Source organism: Trematomus bernacchii, unplaced genomic scaffold (genome assembly GCF_902827165.1).
Source record: "Trematomus bernacchii unplaced genomic scaffold, fTreBer1.1, whole genome shotgun sequence".
NCBI lineage: Eukaryota > Metazoa > Chordata > Actinopteri > Perciformes > Nototheniidae > Trematomus > Trematomus bernacchii.
The window spans coordinates 297,501-311,260 of NW_022987674.1; the positions used below are offsets into that span (position 1 = coordinate 297,501).

Here is a 13,760-nt window from a genome sequence, read left to right on the forward strand (position 1 = left end):
TGTTTTCACTTTAACATCAAGACAGATACTAGTAACTCAACTGTAAAATAAATAAATAATAATAATTGAAACCCTGAAAAGAAATGAAAAATATTTAGTTTTTCATAAAAAAGCCAAAATAACTTAAACCCAAAAAGAAAACGGTTTCACCAAATCATTTGAAAAATAAGTAAAAATAACTGTAACGCTAATAAAAACCAACTCTACGGTTCTGTAAAAAGTGCTAAACTATAATTCTAACATGGTAAAGATAACCAAAGAGAAGGGTGTAAGACAGCTGAATGTAAATCGTTTATTTCAAGGTTTAAAGGTCCCCTTCATCAATATATAATAGAGAGGTGCAGGAATGAGTCCTAAAACCTGGAAGTGAGTCAGCATTTGACCACTTCCTGTTCCCTGGTCTCAGAGCCAATGGGATCTCTCCAGAGGATTTAGGAAAATATCTGGAAATAAGGTCTGTGGTTGAGACTAGGGATGCCAGCGATTATTCGATTATTCGAATATTCGTTACAGTCTCCATAATCGAAGATTATTTTAAAAATTCGATTTTATTTATATATTTTTTTATTAATATTTATGTTTTTCTTTTTTTTCCTGGTTTGGTTTCAACCAAAATATAGACTAATGCTAATAATAGTAATAGTATTAATAATTGTAAATGACCATTGATCACACCACCAGTTTGTTTTACTGTAAACTTGGAGGAAGCCAGCAGCGCAGAGTGCAGACTGCTGCTGCAGGCTGCTACACACCGACCCCGACCCCCCCCCCCCCCTCCCTCTCCATCACACGTGCGATTGATTTATTGGCGACAGAACAGTGAGAACACCACTAAAGATGAACAGAGCGGCACGTCCACAGTAGAGTTCCTCGTGGAACTACTTCGAACTGACAAGTGCAAATGAAGTCAAATGCAAGCTCTGCGAAAATACTTTTTTTTTTCCTCTCCCGCGGGGGGGGGGGGGGGGGGGGGGGGGTGTCGAATAATCGATTAATATTCGCCAGGGCTGTCCGATTTTCGATTTTGATCATGGTCAGTTTCTGGCATCCCTAGTTGAGACACATTGAAGAGACGGATCACGTTTTGTTCTAGGACATTAAATCCATCAGCAGTGACCCCACTGGTGATTTCTGAAGAGTTGACGTGTCTGAAAAACGATGGTTGTTACCAAGTGGCTGAATAGGACTACAGAAGTCGTGGAGGCCGTTGTACATCATTACGCCGAACACGTAAACACTCCTCTAAGTTAGTTTGCCCTGTTCTGCTTGAAAGCAAGTCCCTGCCTCCTGCAAAGTGTTCAAACAAACGCTTCAACTCGTACCATTTAGAATCTGTGTGTTTGAATATGGATCTGAAGTCGGCGTGACGTTGAAGTCGTGCTGCTGGACTCGGCTGTAGCTCCTTTATAGCATCACGTTAGCATTTTGCTTCTGGACATTAGATTTATGATTAGAACATTATAAAAGTAGACATGTGGAGATGAACAAAACGTGACCCGTCTCTTAGATGCGTCTCAACCACAGACCTTATTTCCAGCTATTTTCCTAAACCCTATGGAGAGACTGCAATGCGTTTTTGTCGAGGGAACCCATGCGCAGCTTACTTCCGGGTTTTAGGACGTGTCACTGCACCACTCTATAGGTCTCAGATATATCCAGAACCTGTCTCTGATTGGCTGAAACACCAAACAGATCATTGCAGCATTACCCATAATCCCCTCTGTTTCAGCCCTGTTTCCAAAGTGCTGATTCTCTGTCTGTTACTTCAGATGAAAATAAGGAGCCCCTCCCCACGCCCCTCTGAGAGAGATTTGGTTACAAAGAACTCAATGGTGCTCTAGGAGGAGATTCAGGTGATAAGGTGGGGGGGGGGGGGGTTACCTTGGTTGCTGATTGGCTAATGGTTACACAAGACAACACATCGTTATGACATCATCAAGTGGCTAAAATCTGATCAGCTCATTTTCAGACAGGTTTTTATAGAAATGGATCAGGACGAAAGGGATTTTGCATTGAAGGTTACATCAGGTCTGTGTGCAGGCAATAAAGAAAATATTGAATTATTAATCCACTAAATCTTTTACCCAGATGCTGACTTTACATCTCAGACCAGAGGAAACACTTTATGGATGAGTTTCTGCATCTCTACTGAGTTTTTGTAATGCTCTTATACGGTATAAATATGCATGAATAAGAACATGTGTATGGAACAGCTGATCACCTTCAGATGCTGCAGCGCTCTCTTGTCGTCCTCCAGCTGTCGCTTCTTGTTCTCAATCTCCGTCTGCCACTTCCTCTTCTCCTGAGGCATGATTCACACACAGGTAAAGCTATTAGCATAGCAAACAAATCAACCCAAAGATACAAATACTAAAAGGCTAAGTACGAGATTTGTTCAAAAGCGTTTCACGTTGATAATTGTCACGTCTCTGTGCTCCTGTCACCAATAATATACATTTCATAATTTTAAAGTTACACAGTATGTAGATATCTCTGTGTTTAAAGAATGTAGTCCTCATTACGATGATGAAGCAGCTACTACGTTAGCGTAGCACTAGCGTTTTAAAAGCTGGTTGCTTGTCAAAGAATGAATTCAGACTTCCTACGAATCCGAATCGAGGTATTTCTGCATCCTTTTGATACCTTTATTGATAATAAATCAGAGCAGAATATGATTATTTATTGGCTTATTTCTCGATATGTAACCAGATTAATTCAGTTAATAAACATACTTGATCATGCAGAGTGACGCAAGTCCAAAATCAGCTTCATTTGGTGTGAAAACAGCGCAATGTCACACAATTTCCTGAGACTCTTATTCTGAAATGCTACTTCCTGTCTACAGTCTACTCATAAGCACTATCAAATACACACACACACACACACACACACACACATTAGTCATAATATATGATACACAACAGTTGAGTTATACAGGAAGTCGATAAGTCTGTGTGTGTGTGTGTGTGTGTGTGTGTGTGTGTGTGTGTGTGTGTGTGTGTGTGTGTGTGTGTGTGTGTGTGTGTGTGTGTGTGTGTGGATCGATAAGTCCATTAGTGAGAGAGCTTGGGGAATGATGGAGGGTGTGTCTGCAGGTTTAAATATCTGCTGCAGTCTGAGGTTTGATATCAGACATGTGTATTAATACATGTCTGTGTGTATCTATATACATGTGTGTGTTTCAACATGTGTGTGTGTGTGTGGTGTGTTCACTGACAGAGTGTAAATAAGACTCACTGCGAGCAGCAGCTGTCGGTCCTGAGCTTCACCGACCCTGAGAGACAGACAGATGTTAGAAAATAAAGATTAATAATAATTATAAGATTTTCAGTTTATTATTATTTGCATCATCAGGTCTGAGGCCAAACCCACTGGACGTCACCATCTTGGTTTTTGGAAGCATAATCACAAAAATGTACGTTTTTTGGACTATAATTTACTGAATGAACATCACACTGTTTTGGAGAAGACTTGAAGACCATCAACTCATCAGGAAAATGTTTACTGAGGTAATAAATCAAGAGAGAAGTAGGAACATTTCCTCATAGACTTCTCTACAATCTGAGGTAATACAGAGAGAGAGAAGTAGGAACATTTCCTCATAGACTTCTCTACAATCTGAGGTAATACAGAGAGAGAGAAGTGAGAACATTTCCTCATAGACTTCTATACAATCTGAGGTAATACAGAGAGAGAGAGAAGTGAGAACATTTCCTCATAGACTTCTCTACAATCTGAGGTAATACAGAGAGAGAGAAGTGAGAACATTTCCTCATAGACTTCTCTACAATCTGAGGTAATACAGAGAGAGAGAGACGTGAGAACATTTCCTCATAGACTTCTATACAATCTGAGGTAATACAGAGAGAGAGAAGTGAGAACATTTCCTCATAGACTTCTATACAATCTGAGGTAATACAGAGAGAGAGAGAAGTGAGAACATTTCCTCATAGACTTCTCTACAATCTGAGGTAATACAGAGAGAGAGAAGTGAGAACATTTCCTCATAGACTTCTATACAATCTGAGGTAATACAGAGAGAGAGAGAAGTGAGAACATTTCCTCATAGACTTCTCTACAATCTGAGGTAATAAAGAGAGAGAGAAGTAGGGACATTTCCTCATAGACTTCTATACAATCTGAGGTAATACAGAGAGAGAGAAGTAGGAACATTTCCTCATAGACTTCTATACAATCTGAGGCAATAAATCAAGAGAGAAGTGAGAACATTTCCTCATAGACTTCTCTACAATCTGAGGTAATACAGAGAGAGAGAAGTAGGGACATTTCCTCATAGACTTCTCTACAATCTGAGGTAATACAGAGAGAGAGAAGTGAGAACATTTCCTCATAGACTTCTATACAATCTGAGGTAATACAGAGAGAGAGAAGTAGGAACATTTCCTCATAGACTTCTATACAATCTGAGGTAATACAGAGAGAGAGAAGTAGGGACATTTCCTCATAGACTTCTCTACAAATAGGACGCATCTGATCAGCTGATGTTCGACTCACAGAGCTCCTGTTGATCTAAAAGCTGCAGCCTGACTGTCACATGAGCGTTAGCCGCTAGCTGTTAGCTCGCTGCTACTGAAGCTCTCTTTGTTTACAGAGCGTGGAGGATTCACATTTTATTACTCTGTGTTTGTGAGGCAGGAATGTGTTTAACAGATAACATCACAACTCAGCTTCAGGATGCTTCAAGCTGAACAGAACTACAAAATAAAATAATAATAATACATTTCATTTATATAGCACTTTAAAAACAACGTCATCTCAAGGTGCTTCACAATGCTATAACAAAATAAGAGCGTAGCTGCAGCTGAGGATAAGTATAAAGAGAGTTTTGAGAAGAACTTCAGAATAAGAGCGTAGCTGTACCTGAGCATTAGAATAAAGAGATGTGATCAAACCTTCACAATAAGAGCGTAGCTGCAGCTGAACATTAAAATAAAGAGTTGTGCTCAGAACTTCAGAATAAGAGCGTAACAGCAGCTGAACATTAGAATAAAGAGGTGTAAATAGAACTTCAGAATAAGAGCGTGGCTGTAACTTAACATCTGAATAAAATTGAAAGACACGGGAGCATAACTTCAGAATAAGAGTGTAGCTGCAGCTGATTATTAGACATTAAACAGGACTTCAGAATAAGAGCGTATCAGCAGCTGAACACTAGAATTAAGACAAGTGAGCAGAACTTCAGAATAAGAGCGTGGCTGCAACTGAAAATCGGATTAAAGAAATGTGCAAAGAACTTCAAAATAAGAGCGTAGCTTCCACTAAACATCTGAATAAAATTGAAAGACGAGTAAGCAGAACTTCAGAATAAGAGTGTAGCTGCAGCTGATTATTAGACATTAAACAGGACTTCAGAATAAGAGCGTATCAGCAGCTGAACATTATAAAGGAAATCTTCAAAATAAGAGCGTAGCTTCAATTTAACATCTGAATAGAATTAAAAGAAATTTGAGCAGGACTTCCGAATAAGAGCGTATCAGCAGGTGAACATTAGAATAAAGAGATGTGAGCAGAATTTCAGAATAAGAGCGTGGCTAAAACCAAACATTAGAATTACATAGATGTGAGCAGAATTTCAGAATAAGAGTGTGGCTAAAAACCAAACATTAGAATAAAGAGTTGTGAGCAGAATTTCAGAATAAGAGCGTGGCTAAAAACCAAACATTAGAATAAAGAGTTGTGAGCAGAATTTCAGAATAAGAGCGTGGCTAAAAACCAAACATTAGAATAAAGAGTTGTGAGCAGAATTTCAGAATAAGAGCGTATCAGCTACTGAACATTATAATAAAGAGATGTGAGAAGAATTTCAAAGTAAAAGCGTTGCTAAAACTAAATATTAGTATAAAGAGACGTGAGCAGAATTTCAGAATAAAAGCGTGGCTGAAACCAAACATTAGTATAAGAGACATGAGCAGAATTTCAGAATAAAAGTGTGGCTAAAACCAAACATTAGTATAAAGAGACGTGAGCAGAATTTCAGAATAAGAGCGTGGCTAAACTCTGCTGAGCTCCACAGTTTCTGAACTCAAAGGATCCTGAACACAAAGCTGCAGCTCGTCTCCATGGAGACCGGAGCACACGGCAGAGAATCTGAAGCAGACTGGGAGCTCTGCAGCGTATATTATGGGATGTTCACCACACTGTTGTTGTGAACCAGAAACTCTGTGAAAACCTACAAAATTAAGAGGAATTAAAAGTCAATGGAATACTTTTTAAATTGGTCCAAAGTGAAAGAGGAATGAGAACTCCAGTGACCTTTATTATGGGGTTTTAAGTATGAAAACAATGGGTCCAATGTCACTGATTCCATATTATTTCAGCCAGTATTTACCTGATATCTGATGTTATATGAAAAGGTAACGGGTCAGACCAAGGTTATACTACAGTACATTTGTAAAAAACTATTTACTTTTAGTATGGTTTCCACAATATTTCCCCAAATTAGTTTAAAGGTCACCTACAGTATCATGCTATTTTTAGGCAATAGCATAGGTCTCAGATATATAAAAATATATAAAAAACATGTCTATGAAGTGTTTTGCTCAAAATACCAAACAGATCACCCATTCTAGCCATGCCTCATATCCCTCTATTTCACTTCCTGTTTCAAAAGTGCTGATTTGGGGTATAAAGCATTTTTTTTTAAAAATGTGATAAAAAAAAAGGAGGGTTCTGAGCTCATGCGGGACCCGGCAGCTACTGTCTAAACTAAATGCTGCCGTGATGAAACGCCATATCATGGATTATCAAGGATTATTTCTGAAACAGTATGGAGCTCAAAGGCTTTCTCTCTTGCCGGTTATACCACAAGGTGAGTTCCTTTTGATTTCCTGCTTCTTCACACACATGCTCTCCAGTACAGGTTAGCTCTGAGTGTTAGCGATGCTAATGTAAACACCGACCATATTACGTCCAAAACAGACGGGCATTGTTTCTGATAGCAACTTTCTGATAGTGCCGTGGGTCCACATCTCAGATATTACGTCATATCGGACGCAAATCTGGATCAGCTCCGTTGTATCCCCGTTTTTAGAGATTTGGGTACGGAGGAAAAGAGAGGGTTTTATTTTCTGACGCTGCGTGAGTTCCCTGACACACCGGGGACACATATTGATGTATAAGAGACATCAAAAAATGCATTTTGCATGATAGGTCCCCTTTAAGTTTGAGTCTAGAATAATAACCCTGGATCTCACGACAGAGACTCCGAATGTATTTATTTAAATACAAAATGATGTTTAGCACGTTGAGCTGCATTGTTGTTATGAACCGTGCAATATTAATATTTTTTTAAATAATAAGAATGTCTAAAAGTCGAATAAATAAAGAATACACACATGTGCAAATATAAACACAAATACACCAAATACTGAGAAATAACTATTACAATTTGTATTTTTTAAATGTATTTCTATGCATATAATTTAAAATGTATTGTATAGCATATCAAACATTTATTTTTCAATTTTATTTGTATATGTTACTTATTTATTCTTAACCCTTTTTATAATATTTTCCTTATTTTGTTGTATATATTTGTACACGTTTTTCTTTTACCAATGTATTCTTTTCTTATTGCACGCTGTCCAAATAGGGTTTATCATTAGAACTAGTTTTAATAGCATTAGTAATAGTGATAGTAATAGTGCCTGGACACGAGGGTGGAGGACCATGTGACCGGAAGTAGTTCTTCTTGATTGATGATGAATCGGCTCCTTTAGAGCAGAGGCGGATCGATATGTAATTAGAGGCTCATCGATGAGATGTCGCCTCTGCTTCCACCCAGAAAAGTAGAGCAGAGAGACTCCGCCCAGATTTAATATCAATATAATCATAATAATCATAATAATATAATGAACCCTTTCCGGTCCGCGTGCAGACACACCTTCATCTCTCCGTTTAAAACCCTATTTTTTCTAGTGGATTTTGGTGCAATTTGACTCCTTTCAGACACACTATTAAGCGTTATTTTATTGGCTTATTGTACCTATTTTTCTAATGGGTTTTGGTGCAGCTTGACATTCACTGACCGCATCACCACACGGTCATTTCTCCTCCTATTTGACTGCTTTTTCTGGCGGATTTTGGTGCAGCTTGAGCAGCCTATCCATTGGCCATCTCTTGTCTTATTTGACCAATTGTTCTAATTGACTTTGCTGCAGTCTGCCTCTTAATGAATGCATTACCACATGGTCACCTCTCGGCTTATTATATTGTCTTTTCTAATGGACTTTTGAGCAGCTTGACTTTCACTGTCCTACACACACCCACACCTCAATCTCTCGGTTTATTTGACCACTTTTTCTAATGGACTTTTGTGCAGTCTGACTCTTAATTACCACATTATCAAACAGTCATCTTGTGGCTTATTCTACTAGTTATTCTAATGGAATTTGATGCAGCTTGATACCCTATTATTCGGCAAGCTGTACGCATTGTTGTGCATGGACTTCGGTGCAGTTTGAGTCTCAATAACGACACTATTACACGGTCATCTCTCCTTTTGTTTCCCTCGTTTTTCCGCTGGGCTTTGGTGCAGACTGACAGCCTATCACGGGGCTCATCTCCGCTTATTCCAGCCCTTTTTCTAATTGAATCTGGGGCATCTGGACTCCATCTATTGGGTACATTCTCTCCTTTTTCGGATGGACTTTGTGCATCTTGACTCTCACTGAGCACACTGTCCTCCTGCACACACCCACACCTCCATCCCTCCTCTCGTTTCACTCCCTTTTCTCCCTGATTTAGGTGCAGTTTCGCCCCCACTGACCCCCCCCCCCACATCACTCGGTCATTTCTGGGTTTGGATTCCTGATTTTCCTCCAGGACTTTGGTGCAGTTTGTGCGCAGTGTTTCCCGGTAAAGAGGCTCCTGACTCAGCGGTCTGATGCCGCACAATGACGACACACGGGAGCGCGCACCACATGCCCACGCACATTAAAGTCGCCCCCCACGCCACAAAGACAGAAAATATAAAACACACGAAGAAGAAGAAGAGGGAGAAATATTAATAAGAGATTCAGAATCAAAGTGTACTCACTCCATGTTAGGGTGCAGATCAGTCCGCTGCAGCCCGAATCAACTGATCTGCATCCGAGAGAGAAAAGAGACCCGCCCACTGGGGGGTGAGGGGGGGGGGGGGGGGGGGGGGGGGGGGGGGTAGTATCTGAGGGGAGGGGGGGCAAATGTGTCCTCTGAGCAGGGGAGAAGTACTCAGTTCTAGTATTTTAGTAAAAGTACTCAGATCTGGTAATTGAGTAAAAGTAGAAGTACTCAGATATTGTACTTGAGTAAAAGTACTCAGGTCTTGTACTTGAGTAAAAATAGAAGTACTCAGATCGTGTATTTGAGTAAAAGTAGAAGTACTCAGGTCTTGTACTTTAGTAAAAGTAGAAGTACTCAGGTCTTGTACTTGTGTAAAAATAGAAGTACTCAGATCGTGTATTTGAGTAAAAGTAGAAGTACTCAGATCTTGTACTTGAGTAAAAGTACTCAGGTCTTGTACTTGAGTAAAAGTAGAAGTACTCAGGTCTTGTACTTTAGTAAAAGTAGAAGTACTCAGATCTTGTACTTTAGTAAAAGTAGAAGTACTCAGATCTAGTACTTGAGTAAAAGTAGAAGTACCAGAGTGTAGGAATACTCTGTTACAGTAAAAGTCCTGCGTTCAAAATGTTCCTCAAGTAAAAGTATAAAAGTATTATCATCAAAATATAGTGAAAGTAGCGACAGTAAAAGTAGTCATTGTGCAGATTGGTCCATTTCAGAATAATATATATGATATGTTTTATAATGATTGATCATGAAAGTGTTCTCAAAGCTGGTAAAGGTGCAGCTAGTTTGAATGACTTTGTATACTGCAGGGTAGCTTGTGGATTTACTCCAGGTGGAACTAAAGTCTGATTTAACACTTGATTATATTTCACATCATTCATCCACATCTGTGAAGTAACTAAAGGGATTAAATACATGTAGTGGAGGAAAAGTACACAGTAGGAAAACATGGAAATCCTCAAGTAAAGTACAAGAACCTCAAAAGTGTACTTAAGTTCAGTACTTGAGTAAATGTACTTAGTTACTTTTAACCACTGGGACGGACAAAACAATATATAATATATCATAATAATAAATATTATAATTATAATGATTATCAGTTCATCAGTGAGCGTTGTGTTTGCGCTGTGAGTCCAGCAGAGGGCGACATCACACAGCGCTTCATTAAATAAGTCATATGTAGCAAAGTGAAGAGGAACTGAACTTTTACAGGTAATCATTTTATAATGTTATAACATGTTGATTTATTTGACAAAGACCACTTATCAATTCGTTTTGGATTTAAAATCTTCATGAATTACAGAAACTGGTTTAACTCATGTGGATTTTCACAATAAAACACACTGCAGACATTGATAAAGGGCTACTTTTATTTTGAAAGAATCATTACAATTAGTGTTTCAATACACATATTACCTGTGTGTGTGTGTGTGTGTGTGTGTGTGTGTGAGAATATTATCAAAATAAAACCACATCTTTAACACATTCATGGCCTACAGTCTTCGGTCTGATTAAAAAACAAAACTGATCGGGGATCAATAATAAAGTTGAGATTTTATGAAAACAAAGTCGTTATTTTGAGACAAAAATCGTATTTTTTTAGAATTTCAATCAGATTTGTGTCTTTATGTGTGAGTGTGTGTGTGTGTCTGTGTGTTTCTCTCTGTGTGTGTGTCTCTGTCTGTGTTTCTCTCTGTGTGTGTTTCTGTCTGTGAGAGTGTGTGTGTACATTATTTTATAAGTGATAAAAAAAAGCCCAAATATGACAATTTGATTTTTAAACGTACAGGAATAAAAATCAAAAATATTCCCAGAAAAAGTCATTTTATTTTCTTAAAATGAAACTGTATTTTTTAGGATTTATCTCCAAACCTGACTTTGATTCTCTAAATGTCAACTTTATTTAAATAACATTACAATCTCTGAATGTTCTGGTTGAAATCGTGCAGGAACAGTCTTTACTTAACGATAATTATCCAGATAAACTTAAATTAACCCTAACCCTAAGATCAGACCGTTTGTGTGTTTCAGCCCTCTAAAAGTTTACTGATAAATAAACTTTAAATTTAAGCGAATAATGAAGCTCGAGCTCGTACCAGAGTTCAGACTCGGGATCAAAATGCAGGCGAGACATTTGTAGAAAGGAAAGAAATTAAAATAAATAAATAAGTTAAAGATTGAAATGTGTTTGTTTTTTTTAGAGCCCATTGGCAGAAATTGAAATTAATAAAATGACGGTCAAGTTTTATATTTGTGGTTCGAAATAACACATTTAACACTTATTAATATAATGTTTCCCCATTTAACCGTCTGGAAAAGAACTACAACTCCCATCAAGCTAAGAAACATCCAATCAGAGGGCTTCACTCTCTGTTACCAGGCAGATTAACTCGTTGGATCAATTCAGAAATGTCAACATTTACTTTTAGATTGTGGATCAGCAGCTGTGCACAGAACAGCCGAGGCTCATGGGTAATGTAGTCTGCTGCTGAGAAAGTGAAACTCGTGATACCTTAGCATGCAGTCGTGTTTTAAAACAGAAATCTGTTTAAAGGCAACGTGTGGTCCCAAACGTCGTGAGGACATTCAAACTCTGCTGGATCAGAACTTTATTAACAGTTACCTCACTGACACTAACGAGGAGATACTCTGCAGACATCGCGTCACTAACGAGGAGATACTCTGCAGACATCGCGTCACTAACGAGGAGATACACTGCAGACATCGCGTCACTAACGAGGAGATACTCTGCAGACATCGCGTCACTAACGAGGAGATACACTGCAGACATCGCGTCACTAACGAGGAGATACACTGCAGACATCGCGTCACTAACGAGGAGATACCCTGCAGACATCGCGTCACTAACGAGGAGATACACTGCAGACATCGCGTCACTAACGAGGAGATACACTGCAGACATCGCGTCACTAACGAGGAGATACTCTGCAGACATCGCGTCACTAACGAGGAGATACACAGCAGACATCGCGTCACTAACGAGGAGATACACTGCAGACATCGCGTCACTAACGAGGAGATACACTGCAGACATCGCGTCACTAACGAGGAGATACACTGCAGACATCGCGTCACTAACGAGGAGATACTCTGCAGACATCGCGTCACTAACGAGGAGATACACTGCAGACATCGCGTCACTAACGAGGAGATACTCTGCAGACATCGCATCACTAACGAGGAGATACTCTGCAGACATCGCGTCACTAACGAGGAGATACTCTGCAGACATCGCATCACTAACGAGGAGATACTCTGCAGACATCGCGTCACTAACGAGGAGATACACTGCAGACATCGCGTCACTAACGAGGAGATACTCTGCAGACATCGCGTCACTAACGAGGAGATACTCTGCAGACATCTCGTCACTAACTCTCAGATACACAAAATATCAGATAAAGATATCGTAGGCTAAGATAAAGAGTGCATAACTATGACATAAAATTGCATAATTGTGCGATAAAGGCAACTAAGGAATAACAATCTTATTATAAGGACGGAATAAAGATTGTGTAAATGCAATATAAACATCTCAGCAATTTATTTTGGACTTTTTGGATTTAAATAAATGTAAATTACAAATGATCTTTTTAATTTTATTGACTCAGCTGAATACGGTATTGTTTATTGTCTGTGCTAAATGTTCCGAGCTTATTATAACAGTTAAAATTTGAATCCAGAAGTCAGAGTAAGAAATAAAAACTGCTTTTATAAAATGAAGCCACATGGAGACGTTAGCCTTTTAGCTAACGTGCTAATGTCCTGATCCAGCAGAGAGACAGGAAGTGACAGGAAGTGACAGGAAGTGACCCGTGCAGGGATGTCACACAGGTGCAGGAAATGTAAAAGAGAAGTCCCAAAACCTTGTCTTCCTGTTGCAACGCCCTTCAAAATAAGAGTGTGTGAAATAAGCCAGAGTCCTGCAGCGGGTCGGGAAACCTCAGAAACTTTTATAACCGGTCAAAAACATAATTAATGGATTTTAAAAACAAACTCAACTTCATGCTACATTAAGTTTTATTAGCTTATTATTAAACTCAACCTGACGCCAAGATCTCCTTTATTTTGGCGGGGTATCAAAGCAAATCTCCCCTCGGCTGAATTTGAAATGTTTTGTTACTGCTGCAGTTTTGGCCCCCGGTGCAGGACTCTGGACTGAGCATGCTCAACAGAAAAAGGGGGGCGGGGCTCAGAGGCTCCGAGGCTCCTCTGATTGGTCAGGATGTAACCATGGCGACAGACGGGAGTCTCAGAACTCGACCTTGCAGGCGGGGAAGGTCTCCTCCTGCATGGCGACCGTGCTGTTGCTGCCCAACACGGTGATGCTCAGCTCCCTCTGCCGCTCGTGGGTCTCCTGGTACCACTCGTGCATCGCCAGCGAATCAAAGGTCGGGATCAGGGTCACCTGAGAAGGAGAGAGCCAATCAGAGGACAGAGCATAAGGCAATACAGAGTTGTGCAGGATGTGGTGTTTCTGTGATGGTCCCTGAAGGCAGCATCTCCTAAGTTGTGTCAAGTCTCTTTCTTTCAAAGTTTCCCCCAAAAAGTGTGTGTGCGTGTGCATGTGTTTGAGTATGAGTGTGTGTTTGTCTCTCTGTGTGTGTGTGTGTGTGTGTGTGTCTGTGTGTGTGTGTAGTGTGTGTGTGGTGTGTGTGGTGTTTGTGTCT

The 13,760-nt window shown here is 39.6% G+C and overlaps 2 protein-coding genes across 5 annotated transcripts in view; both read right to left on the minus strand.

The window, feature by feature from the left end:
- The window catches only part of palm1a (paralemmin 1a), a 16,207-nt gene extending 7,071 nt beyond the window's left edge, over nt 1-9,136 (minus strand). For all 4 annotated transcript variants that reach the window (XM_034136192.1, XM_034136190.1, XM_034136191.1 and 1 more), the window contains exons 1-3: nt 9,059-9,136; nt 3,238-3,274; nt 2,222-2,302 (exon numbers count right to left, since the gene is read on the minus strand). In XM_034136192.1, coding sequence (XP_033992083.1) covers nt 2,222-2,302; nt 3,238-3,274; nt 9,059-9,063 — 123 coding nt within the window. In that variant the 5' untranslated portion in view covers nt 9,064-9,136. The remainder of the gene's footprint in view (nt 1-2,221; nt 2,303-3,237; nt 3,275-9,058) is intronic.
- A 1,281-nt stretch (nt 9,137-10,417) lies between these two features.
- On the minus strand, nt 10,418-13,501 carry LOC117487545 (microtubule-associated protein 1S-like; the record flags this gene model as incomplete). The annotated part of the gene is given in 1 exon segment (XM_034136193.1): nt 10,418-13,501. A coding segment is annotated over 1 exon segment (159 nt), but the record flags the coding sequence as incomplete, so codon positions are not given.
- Nucleotides 13,502-13,760: the final 259 nt, after the last annotated feature.